Source organism: Centrocercus urophasianus, unplaced genomic scaffold (assembly GCF_019232065.1).
Source record: "Centrocercus urophasianus isolate 14NV4802_14NV808 unplaced genomic scaffold, USGS_Curo_1.0 seq_74, whole genome shotgun sequence".
NCBI classification, from domain to species: domain Eukaryota; kingdom Metazoa; phylum Chordata; class Aves; order Galliformes; family Phasianidae; genus Centrocercus; species Centrocercus urophasianus.
Genome location: NW_024885355.1, coordinates 956,231 through 971,195, shown reverse-complemented (window position 1 = coordinate 971,195; position 14,965 = coordinate 956,231). Strand labels below are relative to the sequence as shown.

At 44.7% G+C, this 14,965-nt stretch overlaps 1 protein-coding gene across 3 annotated transcripts in view; it reads left to right on the top strand.

Annotated features, from left to right (window-relative positions):
* The window catches only part of GDPD4 (glycerophosphodiester phosphodiesterase domain containing 4), a 33,479-nt gene that overhangs the window by 9,007 nt on the left and 9,507 nt on the right, over positions 1-14,965 (top strand). For all 3 annotated transcript variants that reach the window (XM_042838229.1, XM_042838230.1, XM_042838231.1), the window contains 6 exons: positions 3,419-3,627; positions 4,932-5,035; positions 5,796-5,889; positions 11,113-11,172; positions 12,834-12,932; positions 14,427-14,520. In XM_042838229.1, coding sequence (XP_042694163.1) covers positions 3,445-3,627; positions 4,932-5,035; positions 5,796-5,889; positions 11,113-11,172; positions 12,834-12,932; positions 14,427-14,520 — 634 coding nt within the window. In that variant the 5' untranslated portion in view covers positions 3,419-3,444. The remainder of the gene's footprint in view (positions 1-3,418; positions 3,628-4,931; positions 5,036-5,795; positions 5,890-11,112; positions 11,173-12,833; positions 12,933-14,426; positions 14,521-14,965) is intronic.

Here is a 14,965-nt window from a genome sequence, read left to right as displayed (position 1 = left end):
GAGGTCATATGCGAGTACAGGAGATGAGAGGAGAGGAGAGGAGAGGAGAGGAGAGGAGAGGAGAGGAGAGGAGAGGAGGGGAGAGGGGAGGGGAGGAAAAGGGAAATGAGAGGGGAAAAGATATATATGAAATAAAGACAAAGACCCTCTCCTTGCTCGTACTCTTGACTCCCAAGCAACTCTTCTTGCAGTGCCTTTGCATTCAGGTCATGCAGAATGTTTCCCATTTTTTTCCTCCGTCTCCTCCCTCCACCACTCCTGGATCATTTCTCATACTTTTCCTCACCCTCTGTCAAGCAGTGGGAACGGAGCAGCCCTGATCCACTGCCTGCAGTTGTGGGGACCCTTATCAGTGAGCAAGCAATGTCTGTTTGCTAGAGAAAGACCTGAGGTCTCCTGGGCACATAGAGCTGTAAAACATGTGTTACAGCTTTCACAGCTCACTTACTAAGCCCTAAACTTTGCTCTCTTACTGATGTATGTTTTCCTGCTTGCTCTTTACTCCTTTGTCTTTCCCAGTGAATGGGTTTAGGGTTTGCAGTCACCCCTCTCCAGTCATGTACCTTGGCCTGGTGGGGATGAGCACAGTTGCAGACAGCCTCTGAGTTTTAGGAGCACTGCTTCAAATCTCGATGCAAGTGCTGTGAAGCCTCTTGTTATGTGCTAGTAATGACTGAGCTGCTCCAGTTTCTATCGAGGACTTCTGGACTCTGCCATATGTTGCAATGTTGTTTGCCCTTTATCTGGTTGCTCGATCCAGAAGGGATATTATCTTTATTAGGATCAGAGGCTTGTGCATTTTGTGTTTGATGTGATCTGAGGCACAGCAGATTCAGACAGACTTTCAAAGAGATGTTCTCATGGCTTCTGAATGCCATACTACAACTGGAAGACTGTAGGCAAGGATGGAGGGTCATGGGAGGATGTCAACCGTATCTCCTAGATGGTCCTTGTTGGAGAGAAAGAATGCTCCTTATAAACAGCTCCAAAGGTTCATATTCCATGGTGTAGATTCATAAGGTTAAGCTTCCTAAGTGTTGTTCCCTGAAGGCTGGCAAGAGATGGGTGCCACCAGGACATTATTTGGGGACGCAGCCCTGTGACGAGATGAACCCTTTGAACACTGAGGGCTCTGAGGTCTGAATGTGGAATCCCCAAGCTGGCATCCTCACATCATCTCATGCTAAAAGGAGGTGTCTGGTCAAGAGCACAGAATCACAGAATATCCCAAGTTGGAAGGGACCCATAAGGATGACTGAGTCCAATTCCTAGAGATGATACCAAGATGACAGCTTGGTTGGTTTGTTTGTGGTAAAGACTGGAGCTCTGTGAAAGGCTCCTTGCTGAATGTTTCCCATTACATGGGATTTTGTGCTCACTCTTTCCAAGAACTCCATAGAGACAGCAGTCATCCAGACGGTTGTGAAATACATAACAGAGGAAAAATTTAGACTGCTCTCTGTATCTCACACGAATAGGTCATGAGTTAGTAGGATTAAGCTGTAAGACAGGAGGCTAGACATTGAAAAAAACCTTTGAAATGTAAAACTGGTTCAGCTGGGATTAGCATGTCTAGAGAGCTAACGGTACCTTCATCCCGTGGCAACTTTTATGAGAAAGATGGACTACCATGAAAATTTAACATCCAGCCAACCGAATGGAGAGAACAGTGTGTCAAGGTCCCTGCAATTTGTTTTCCTGTCAAATCCTATGCACTCATAGGCAAATATTGATGTGTGAACCTCATGCACGCATCAGGAATGCAATAGCAAATCTCAAGGTCTTCTGACAGAACAACAGATGATTTTGATTGAATATCTTCATCCCTGTTGCTGAAGAAGGATGAAGGCTTGAATCAAGGGCTGGGAAAGAACAGGTCCTGTGGATGGGGAAAACTGTGGTCTAAGAATCTTCAAAGAAAGATGTTAGTGAACTTTTAGGAGTGGCTTGACCCGATCATTTCCAAAAGTATGGGGTTCTCCCTGACTGTCCTGAATGGCCTCTGCCTCAGGAAGACATTCAGAGCATGACACACCTGGGCACACTTCAGTTAGCAGTGGCCCAAACTGTCAACTCTTGTGTCTCATTTCATCACAGGGTCATTAAGGTTGGAAAAGACCTCTAAGATCACCAAGCTCAACCCATCCCACCATTCCCACTGACTATGTCCCTACATGCCACATCTCCAAGGGTTGCTGAACACCTCCAGGGACACCTCCCAGGGCACCCTGCTCTTTTGGAGAAGCAACTTTTCCAAATATCCAGTATCTATTCCTTCTCATTTGCGCCCAAGCCGATGATAGATGTTTGGAAAATCCAACAGGGATGCAACATTTCAATGTTAAGTTAAGTTGCATCTTGTCTTTCCGTATTATTCATGGCTTCTGCAAACTGATTATAGGTTTTCTGGGGGCAACAAAACACTCTTTAGTGAAGCAGAAAAGCACCTCAGGGCATTTTCATACTCCAAGGAAGTGATGGATGATGGTGCTTGTTTGTAAGACAACACACAAGTACATTTTTCTAAATCTTTCTTCATGTTCCTGATAGTGTCCTGCTGGTCAAATTGCTCTTTTCTGGCACAAACCCCTTTGTTATTTGCTCTCCTGGTGACTACATCACTCACAATTTACCACCAAAATCTTTGTTTAAAATCCTGACACTGAACAGATCTCCCAGGTGTGCAAATTTACAGCTATTCTTCCTAGCCATGAAACACTCTGCCAGGAAAGCTATTTCAGCCAGGAAATAATTTTTCCATAAGGGATCAGTCTGTACAGAGCTGCAATTTTTCCAGGATAAGAGAGCTGTGAACTGGGAGGGCTTTAGTCCCTTTCCTGCTTGAGCTAGTTAAACTGGTAGGGGGTTGCAGACAGGTCATGGTGCTTTTGAGCTGGTTCCCATGGCTAAGTTGAGGCTCAGGTTCATCTGACATGATTTGGGAAGCTGCATGGAGAGCTTAAGTTAACAATTTCCTTTCCCAGAGCACCCTGCGTAGTCTAAAGGAGGCAGAGGTTCCCTTAGAGGTGATGCAGAGTGCTGGAGTTATAACCAGCAGCATCCACTGCTTGCCACTGACTGCTGGGGGGCTTGCAACAACCATGCTTTAATTTTAAGCATCTCTATTAAGGATATAACATTAAGTGGGATGTCCATAGCATACTTTCATGGTGGTCTTGGTATCCTCTTGGGAAAAATTCTGATATGGAAAGCTCACCCCATAAGAAAGCCAGGCTGGATGGGGCCTTGGGCAGCATGATCTGGGGCCTGATGTGGTTGGCAACCCTGCCTGCAGCAGGGGTTGGAACTAGATGATCTTCAAGGTCCCTTCCAATCCAAGCCATTCTATGATTCTACAACTTTAAGGAAAGGAGAGGACAACCACAGTCGTGCCATAAGTCTTGGGATCTCATTTCAGGAAGAAGATGAGATAAGGCTATTCAGATGGAGGCCAGTTCCACCAGCCTCAAGAAGATCAAATTTGGGAAGCTGAAGGTGGTGCGTCGGCACTTGCTGCAGAGATATGAGCACCAGCCCTTCATCTCCTGCCTAGCCGGGTTCTACAGCTGCCGATGGAAGCGGTACCAGCGCAGAAGGACCGAGCCTGGGAAATGCTGCTGCAAGACGGTAAATTTGCCCAAAATCAGCACAGACATTGACTTCCATACTGAAACAGGTCAGCCCAAGCTGACAAGCGATAGATGTCACATGTCAAAGGTTGCCCAGTCCAAATGAGGTCTATCAGTGCTCTGGATTTTGGTTTTGAGATCTTGATGTGTTGCTCAGTTTGTCTGTGCCACCGTGCAGCGAGCAAACATGGCAGCAGGGAATGGCCTGGCACCAAATGAGGAGCCAATCAATGGGGGCTATAAGAAAGATGGTGACAGACCTTTTAGCTGAGTCTGTTGTGAAAAGACAAGAGGAAATAATTTCAAACTAAAAGAGAGGAGACTTAGATTGGATGTAAGAAAAAAGTGTTTTTATGGTATGGTTTTTATGGGTAGTGAAGCACTGGCACAGGTTGCCCAGAGAAGTGGTGGGTGCTCTATCCATGGAGACACTCAAGGTCAGGCTGTCTGGAGCTCTGAGCACCCGATGGAGCTGTAGATCATAGAATCATAGAAAATGCCAATTTAGAAGGGACCCACAAGGGTAATTGAGTCCAAATCCTGGCTGCACATGGGATCACCCGAAAAACAGGCCATATGTTTGAGAATTTTGTCCAGATGCTTCTTGAACATCCCGTTGGTGGTCTGGGCCCTCTGAACATGGAGAGCATTTGGCTTTCAAATTGGACATGCCCTAATGATCTTTACAACTTACACATTGGCTTAATCCAATATCTAAACCCAGTGTCTGAGAGTGGTTTCCAACATTCCCTGAGCTCTGGCAGCTCGGGGCTATGCCCACTGCCTCTCCTTTGAGGAGATCCTCCTGCTCCCAGGGCGCAAGATAAGAAATCCCCTCCACGTCAATATTACAGAATCATGGAATGGCTGAGATTGAAGTCACCTCTGGGTCCATTTGGGGTAGGGCTGGCTGCAGTGACAGCGCTCCCACATCATGCCTTTGGAGACCCTCCATTCAGGTACTTACACAGATTGACCAGATCCCTCTGAGCCTCGTGTCTTCACAGGCTGAGCAGCCTCAGCAATCTTGGAGAGGGTCCAGAGGAGGCCTTGGATATGCTCAGATGGCTGGAGCATCTCTCCTATGAAGAAAGGCTGAGGGAGCTGCGCTTGTTCAGCCTGGAAAAAAGAAGGCTCTGTCTGGAGTGATCTCCTTGTGGCCTACCAGTACTTAAAGGGAGTTTATATGTGAGGGAGCATCAAGACACATGTTTAAGGACAGCCTAAAAGTAACTGCTGTTTTCTCTGATTGTTTTGGAGTAAACAAGGCTCTGACTAAATGTCCTTCTTTTGCCTTTCTAGCGGGAATGTGTGTTTTTCCCACTGCTTGTTGGAGCTTTCTGCTTTTCTCTGGTCTTCCTGTACATGTGGGGTGAAGCAAAAAATGACTACAATAACTTTGACTGGTAAGTACTGTGTTTTCCTTCTTTCCCACTTCAGTCATGAGCCAAAGATTTGACTCCTTGAAGTCCCCTTGAAGACTCCTTGAAGTTCAGCATTCAAATTGATAGGGGAAATGGTTTCAAACTAAAAGTGAGGAGATCTAGATTGAGTATGAGGAAAAAAAAATTATGACAATGGCAATGAGTCACTGGCACAGAGAATGTGGTGATGCTTCATCCCTAGAGGCACCCAAGGTCAGGCTGGATGGGTTCTGAGCACTGATGGGGCTGTGGGTGTCCCTGCTCACTGCAGGGGAGTTGACCAGATGGCCTTTAGAGGTCCCTTCCAACTCAAATGATCCTGTGATTCTATGAAATTGAATGGCACTGCCAGGAGTAAAGAGATGTAGTGGCTACCAGCAGAAGCATTGTACCAGCTATCTCAGAGCAAACAGAATTGCATGCCCCCCATCTTGAAACAGAGGAATAGTCAGTGAGTCTTTATGCAAATCCTTTCCTTCTGAACCGTGTAGGCAACAGTTACATAAACACCTAAAATTAGATGCCGTCCAGATAGCTCTAATATCAGAGGGAGGAAAGGTGTAATTATGTCATTGACTCTTATTGAGCCTTTGGGTAGGAAGTAAAGCTTCCCTCTCTCTTCTTGGGAAACGCCTCTGCAGCTCCTCCAGTGTTCTGACACCTTCTCCTCCAACTATTGTTTCCCTGCAGCCCCTGTGCTAATGTAACACAAATGCTGTTATGAGATTTTATTCCTTTTTAGGTATAACTATGGGAACCTAGGCTTCTGGTTCCTCTGGTCTCTGGTTCTCCTGATAGTGGCTGCAATCCTGTTCATGTACATCACACTGCTTTTGGTGAGTAAAGCTCCTTGCAGGAGTGAGTTACGGGCCTACAAAGTAAATATAAGGTTGGCTTTGATGTGTCAGACCAAAGTTCACCCATCACTGGGAGTGGATACGTGGGGAGGACTGGGAACACAGAGAGCATTTCTGGTACTTTCTTCTCATTTCTGACCATGGAAGAGCATTTTCAGTGAAGAGGTCTCTGAGATAGTTGTAGGTTTGATGCATTCTTTCAATGATTCCCCTTTGGTGAATGCGTTTCATCTCTCCTTAGCGGGAGCTGAAGTTTGTTGCTTTGACAGCAGGGAAGTATGGAGATCTGATGATGATTACTGTGATGGTAATGTAAGAACAGGGTTATTCCTCTAACCCTGAACAGAAGCTCTCATTAGAAGAAGAGAAATATCATCACTGGAGTTGCCATGATTCCCTCTGCTTTGCTGGAGAGTTTGTCTCCAGGCAGAGACTACAGACATGGTGAGAAAGCACTCCTGAACTGTGTGCCCAGAGAGGTAATGTCCCTGAGTCCTTCATTTTTCCAAATCTCATTAGATTTTTTCTGGACTTCTGATCTGCTGCTTCCTTTGGTTTCTGGAAACTTAACAAGGGCAAGCATTTCCCAACAGTGCTACCTGCTCAAACTTTTTCCCTGTTGTTTTCCTCAAAGAGAACCCAAAATAAGCATAGATTGACCTCTGTGTTCCAATCTTCTGCATGCAGAGCTCCAGGCAAAGAAATCACTTCAATTCCAAGAACTGGAGTCCATGCTCAATCTCACATCTGCTTCCATTTTGGGATGTCATGAATCCAGGCTGATTTGATGGCTTTGACTCACTGCTGTGACCAAAATCACTGACTTTTATCACCATTTCCAGTGGATCTGGCTGGATCAGCACCAAACACATGTTTGTACTTTGTCAGCATCCAAACACCAGCGAGTGCCTCGACTGTTTTAGAGGAGTTTCATGTCCTTGGCAGCATGGAGGCAATGACTGCAAGCTATCAGGGAAGGCAATGGATGAAGTAAAGCCAGAAATGTAGTTGTAAACATGAGAGAAATTGGTGTCCTATGGGGTTTGATTCTGTCTTGGTCCCACTGTGTAAATAGATCCTCCCAGAATCTTGGTTCTGTCTGATGAGACTAACAGGGTCTGCCTTCCTCCAGAGGGTGAAGCTTGGAGTTTGGGGGCTATCACCAAACAAGTTCTACAAGAGAAACATTTCAGAGGTGCCTCTGCTCTTGAGACAGCCCCTGCAGTCAGATTCCATTCCCTCTTCCTCACCATGAAGTCACTCACCCAAAACTGCTAGGTATTTCTAAAGGCACTTGCCCTGCTTGCTTGTATCATTATGTCAATCATGTAATTTGACATGCAGCACTCAACTGTGATGAGCAGTGGGTGCTGGGAGACACAAGGTCCCGTGCCATCAGGGCTGTGATCTAAATTGGACTAGATCCTGAAAAAAGAGGAGCATGAATAGTGCTCAACACTGCCATCCATGTTGCTGCGATCTCAAAACGTGCAAAATTTTAGCTTAGATATGAGGAAGAAATTCTTCATTCACAGGGTGGTGAGGCACAGACCTGGTAAGGCTCAAGGCCAGGCTAGATGGAGCCCTGGGCAGCCTGACATATAGGATGTATTTGCCAATATTGGTGGTTGGAACTGAGTGGGCTTTAGGATTGCTTCTAATCCAAACTGTTCTGTCACACTGTGATTCTATGACAAGGGATAGGGATGTGGAAGAGAATGGCAACAGTCTGACTCACCAATGCTTGTTCTAACAGGACTTCTTTCAGAGAATGCCTCAGCCTGGAAACACACCTTCATCACCATATGATCCTCCCTGTTACAGCATTTAGCCTTCCAGTGTAGCCTGTGATGAAGCCCTCAGCCCCAAAAACTCATAAATACCATGAAGCCCTCCTACACCTAAATACTATTACTGTTGTGGGTGCTGCTCTCATGTTCTGGCTGTGCAGTTCTGGATAGAGACCATCTCCATACCTGTTGGACTTGAGGTCTTCACCCAAACAATGTTTCCTTGTAATCATAGATTCATCTTTTGTTTTGGAAGGGATCTTTATAACAATCTAGTCCAACTCCTCTGCAAGGCACAAGGACACAGCTCCATCAGGTGCTCAGAGCCCCATCCAGCCTGACCTACATGGGGCATCCACTGCCTCTCTGGGCAGCCTGTGCCAATTCTTCATTACCCTAACTGCAAATAACTTTTTTCCTTATATCCTTACATTCCTTATACTGATGCTTCACATCAGATCAAAAAACTGAGCACACTGCTGGCCTTGTTGGAGTTGAGAGAATTTCCAGCAACCAGTAATGGCTTGTTTTTTTTTTTAACCTGTGGGCACTGTATCCTTTTCCTTAACAATGGCATCCAACCAGAACCCGCAGGCCTGCTTCCATGTCCTCATTGGGAACCACCGAAGCAAACATTCTTCAGCCCACCAGCTGCTGAACAAAGCACTGCACAATAAAGCAGTGACTGCAAAAACACTTTCTGCCTGCATACATCAGTGTAATTTTCTCCAGACGATCAGTTTCAATTAATGTAATTGTTACTGCTCCCCCAGACAATTTTCTCATTCCTATTAAAGCTAAAATGTTAAGCTGAGGGGTCTAGCTGCAGGACAATCCAGGTTCAGTGGAGAAGAAAAATCTTTTGTTGTTCAATCTTTTGAACACCAACAGATAATATTTTCCTTTCTGTAGTTCAACCGTGTTCATTCCAAGGGTTTGGGAAAGTCATTTGTGACTGTATTAAGTATAGTGCTTCAGAAATGCTGTAGCCTCTGCATTTGTAGGCTAAAAAAGAAGACTCAAAACTGTCCATTGGCGCTGAAGTTCAGAGAGGTGGGATGAGGAGACTACTGTCCATCATTTTTCATCATAACTTTGTGGGCAGTTCTCCAGTCAGAAAAAAGGAAGACAGAGATGTGAGCCCCATTACAGTGAATCCAACTCTCTTGCATTAGGGAAGCATGCCTAAGTTACCAGTTGGCTGGTAAATCATAGAATCACAAAATGGCTTGAGTTAGAAGGGATGTAGCTGTAACCTTCCTGCCATGGGCAGGGATGCTGACCTTAGTGGAAGGAGACATTTCCACACTTCTTACTGAAGATAGGAAGATTGGAAGTATTGGATGTAAGACTGAGAGAGCTGACGGGGCTGGCAAGAGGAACCTGGGCTTTAACCTTCATAGTAATAATCAGACATGTATCAGTCACCAACACTAGCATGTCCATGAACTTATATTAGACAATCCCAGGATATGCATGGAAACAGTTTGAAGGTGGGATGCCTGCTTGTGTTGGTTGTCCTTTTGCCCAAGGAAGTTCTACTTGTGCTGCAAACGTGTGAAACATTGTTAGAGGCAGCTGGTCCCTTTGGAACAACACATTGGATGGGTCCTGAGATAGCTTTTGGGGATGAAGCTTGGGATGTTAAGCTTCAGGGGTGCATGGAGAGCAAAGAAAGCTCAAGCTGACTGTGCCAGAACACACAGAGGATGGATCTTGTCCACATCACATCTGCTCACCAACCAGTTAAGATGTGTTCTCCTACAGTACCCAGTGGTGCAACTACAGGAGTGCCTTCTTCACCCTCTGATTGGTAATTATTCTTCTTGAAAATTGATAATGAACTATTGATTCCATTCATAAAAATGAGCTCTTTCTCCAATGGCATCCCTGGATGTGCTGCATCATTAGTAGTAAGGTTATACTGCAACAACAGGGGAGAGTCTGGTTGAGCACACCCTGTGAAATAAGTGGATGCACATTTGCCTTGTATCAAGTCTTTATAGCACTGCTTTCAGAAAATACAAGATTTTAAAAGTGTCTTTTTTCTTCATTTTTCTGAAGTGGATTATTTAAATGGAGCTGGCTTAAGATCTTCAACAGTAATTCAATTCCCTCCAAACTGTTCCCACGGTTACCCATCATGTACTGAGTGTAGGATTAAATTAAAGGAGTCTAACATGTCAAGAAGTACTTAAAAGCTGATCTGTATTCTCTGCTGTGCTTATCTCACTTCAAATCAGCATCATCCTGGAAAAAGAGTGTATTTGTAGGTGGGTCAGGAAGAGATTACATTCTTTTGTAGTTGGGTTTCAGAACAGACCCAGGGAACTACCAACCTTTCACCCTTGCCTAAGTGCTGGGGAAGATCATAGAGCAGATCTTCCTGGAAGCTGTGCTAAGGCACATGGAAGAGAAGGAGGTGATATGGGATAACCAACATGGCTTCAAGAAGGGCAGGTCCTGCCTGGCCAACCTTTCTTCTTTTTATGTTGGCATAACTGCTTCAGTGGACAAGGGAAGAACCACTGATGTCATCTCTTTGGATTTAGTAAGGTCAGTGACACAGGGATGGTACTGGGAATGGTGCTCTTCAACATCTCCATCACTGACATCAACATCTGGTGATGCTGCTCCCCGAACTGTCCCTTACAATTGCTGGGGAGAGTGCTACAGCCACTCAGCTATCTGAGCACAGAAGAAAGTTTCCAGCAAAGCCATTTGCTGGTTTTTCTCACCCTTTACTCAGTGTTCCAGGCCTTGTGTGTTGTCCCCTGTCCTGACTGGGGTTTGCACTGTGCCACAAGTGAACCTTTTTACCAGGAAAAGGAACATGTCAGCCATGGGGCTGCAGCTGATGACTAGAAATTAACCCAATACGAAGTAGAGGTTTAGAATCTCCAGTGGTAGATGTCCATGTTCTGAGATGTGCCTGTTTGCATTTCTTGCAATTGCTATCAATATGTATTCTACTTTTCACTCTGCTCTGTATTTTCATTCATTTGTTTATTTATTTTGATACATTAATTATTCCTTGAGCTGTATCCCCCACGGGTGATGTGTACCTAAATGACAACACATACATAAAAAGCACGCAAGGTTCATGTCATGGATGCTGGCTCTGGCTATATCCCCTCTGCCAGAATTTATATTCACAAAGCGTGTGCACCAAAGAGCTCAGTGAAGATGTTGATCCTACAGGGCAGCTTTGTCGTGTGCTTGGTCATTTCAGGAGCATATTTACTGTGGCAATAAACATTTCTCAGCACACAGCTGTCCTGCTAACATCCTCACCGTTGTGCAGCAAGGCATAAAACGACTTTCTAAAGCAAAAATCATTCCAGGACTGCCTCACTAAACACACTTTATCATCCCATGCCAGGATGCCAACTACACCTTCTTGATTTTCCAGGTCCTAGCAATGTGTTTGCTCGCAGAAGGGCAGCAGCTATACTTGCACTGGAGTCACAAGGTGAGTAAAGTCAGGGCTTTCTGGTAACTCTTATCCATGTTTTAAACATCAAACCTGTGGTGTACTCTTCGTGCAAAACTGCTTAGATTACGGGAGAGACGGAAGGGAGGGAAGAGGTAAATTTCAAGAGGCTTTAGATATCCATGAGAATGATGTTTCCACCTGAGCTGATCACCCCAGGTTCCCTTTGGATGAGGGAAACGAACTGTCTGAAGACGCAAATCATCCAGCTGGTCACAGGTATCTAAATTAAGATGAGATGAATCACACCTAAACCACCTTTTTTTCCTTGCTGACTATAAAAGGAGCCTGCAGTGACTCATTCAGGTGAGGATGTCTATATTTGACGTGCTCACATGTGGTAGCATAAAGACAAAGGAGGAGTTTGCTGAGGATCACAGTATAAACCTCTGCAGGCAGTAGCTGCTTTCTCTGTAGAGCAGAAATGTGTCTTTTCCCAGGCATCCTTTTTGTCTTTGAGAAGTTCTGGAAATGTCACCTGGAGTTCTGAAGGTATAGAAGTAAACCCTCAGGAATCTGTTGCTACAAAATCGTACATAACCACAGAATCACAGAATTGTTAAGGTTGGAAAGACCATTAAGATAATCTGGTCCAACCATCAACCCATCACCACCATGCCCACAATGTCATTCAGTGTGACATCTGCCTTTTTTTTAAAACCTCCAGGGATGGTTATTCCACCACCTCCCTAATCAGGGATAAAAGTCACCTTTCTTAAGAAATTCTTGAAAGTTAAGCGAGACATTTCAAAAAGGAGTTCCTAGCCATGCAGTTTAGGGAAGAATGTTACATGATGACAAAATATGCAGTGGAAATAAATAGCTGAATGGGAAGATTCTTGATCCTGCTTCTTCATTTTAGTAATGGAAATAAGCATTTTGCTGTTGAAAATGGGCTTTCTGAAGAACTAGAGAGAGCAATCTGTGGAAAATATTGGGATGGTATCCTTGACTGGGGACAGGTGTTGACATAAGGTGTTGACGTGTAGGATCTTCCTGAAGTGTGGTTTGGGTCTTGGTCCAACTATCACATAGTGCCCAGCAGATAGATGATGTGCCAAGAAGAGCAAACAGTCGTAACTGCTTTGGTACCAAACTGGGCAAGTAGTCAAAGAACAGAATTCTTCACTGAACTCCTTTCAGTTAAGAAATGAATACTCATCTCTGAAGTGTTTGCAGTTGCAGAAGCCCATTGCAAAGCAACTCAGCATAAAAAAAATGTGACAGTGTGTCAATTCATCACTTGTGAGTTCAGCCAGCTACAGGTAAAGGATTTAATGTTGGATCATATAGCAGCTATATACACCAGCTCACAAAGAGATGTCTGTCATTATAAAGCTAGTGGAAAGAGACCACCTCTGGAAATTCCCCTCTTTTTCTATTCATTTTAGAGGGAATCTTGAGGGCTGATTCAGGTTGGGTACCAAACTCTTAAAACCAATCTTGTGATAGAGAAAATCCAATTTATAGCACAATTAGTTTGGTTTTAGTCCCACCAGATATTTCCCAACTGATGTACTCAAGCTCATACATCCCAAAATTACTGAGACTGAACTGCTTAAATAAGTCTGACAGGGAAATTAATTGTATGTCCTATGCAGAAATACTCAAACGTCTTCATGTTCTCTTTGTCTCCCTAGATTGGGACTTTTCTTGTCCTGGGTTTCTCTATCACAGCCATCTTCATACTGTCTGTACTCTGGGGAGATCAATGGAAAACAGTCCGCCTGTCATTCCAGGTAAGAGGGACTTGGAGACTGTTTAAGACAAAACAAAACGAAACAAAACAACTAATTTCAGTAAGTATTTTTTGGTGATCAATAGAAAATTCCATATGGTGAATGTTTTTCACAGGGGTTTTCCTGGCAGCCTATTCAGGTTTGCACAAACCTTTATTATGACTTAATAAGCTGATATTTCCTACTGGAAGAAAGGAAGCTAAGACCTGAGGTTTGGTTTTGAGCTATCTGTTTTATATAACATGTTTTGGGAAGTCATAGTGAATCAGAGAAGCTTCATCTGCTGAGGACAAAGCACTGAGGTTCTTAGGGAGTAGGTGGGGAATGCTTGTGCAAGGTGGGACAACCTGTGGGATGCAGGAGGTCAGAGTGCATGGTCACAACTCTCAGCAGGTCTGAAGGTGGAGGCAAGATCTGCTCCACTGCTGCTTAGTGTTGTAGCATCTGGGTTCCCACATGTCCCAGGAGGGAGGAAGTTATAGCATTTGACTACAGAGCTGCCTTGAAGATATTACTCGGATGTATCACCTCTCTCCCACTTTACTTATTGTCTGTGAACATTAGGACAGCAATGCAAAGGGACTGCAAGAGGAAGCAGCTGGTAGCCCCACATTTATTTCAGTTTCTCATAGTCCTTGTGGAACTCCACAATTTGGTAAGCCTAGGCTAAGGTAGTAGCAAAGGTGATTAGAAAATGTTAGCTTCTCCTCTGCACAGACTCCAGGGGAGGAGGAGAAGGGGACAGGAGAGCCATGGGGTTCCCAGGTGTTGTTTATTTTAGGTGCTCAGACCCTTTGAGATGTTTCATTTGGCCTCCTGCTGCTGTTCCCAAGGGACATGCATCTCTTCTAGATCCTATGTCATGTCCTTTAGCCCTGTGTTACTATCTCAGATACCCTGGAAGTCTCAGATGACGCCTTTATTTACACAACTGAATCCTGCTTCTCACTGAAGGAAATATCAAGTGTCCAAAGCAGACAGCATCACACATAAAAAATCTCTCAATGACTTCTACTTCCTTCAGCCTTTCATTCTTAGAGAATCAGGCTTAGGCAGAGCAATAGGAAAGGCTTAGAAAATTCAGATTTGTTGCCATTATTTCAAAGACTTAGCTGCATTGGAGATGGCTGTTACCTGAGTAGGATTGGGTTGAATTAGGCTGGATTAAAATGGCTGCACTCTGGAAGATGTTCATGAATTATGGCATGGTGGTGAAGGTGACTGCCTGCCAAGCCTCGTGGACGAGGAAAGCCCTGTACCTTTCAGCTGAATAGAAGAAAAAAGAGCTGCACAGTAAAGAGAGGAGCACTCTGGGCACCAGCCTGGATGGGGGCAGACCTTTCTTCCCTGAATTTTGATTGGGGTGATTTGTGGATTCAACCCAGGTGTAGCAGAGAAGAGGAATCACGTGGGAAGGTACAGTCATGTTGGGGCTTTTTTCCACCTATATCTCTGCTTGACCCTTTATATAAAATCCTTTTCTCTCCTTGCCAGATCACAGCCCCCTATCTCCACATAGGAGCAATAACCATCATGGTCCTCCTCTCCTGGCCCATGGCTCTGCATGCCATCAGAGCAGATAAGAAAGGTATAGTAACTCTGCTTCCTGCTCCCTGTATGACAGAAGATGCACGTCAGTGAGGGAAAACAAATGTGAAGGAGCCTTTACTCCCATATCCACACTCCAGGTGGAGTTGACTTTTAGTTTTTGAGTATTTCGGGGAAATTTGTAGGGCTTGAACTTGGGTAATGCACTGTCCTGTCTGTCTGTCCAGATACATTACTGAGAAAAGGGTAGATGTGACACTTAGGGACACGGTTTAGTGGTCATGGTGGTGATGGGCTGACAATTGGAATTGGTGATCTTAGTGGTCTCTTCCAACCTTCATGATTCTAAGATTCCATGATTTACATACTGACTTGCAGAGTTTTGGTCTCTATCTAGGAAGCTACCAGTCTTGAGGATAAAGAGCTAAGCAGAAATCCCCTTGTTCTGAGGCATGCATGGAAATTTGGTCAATCACCTGCAGGAG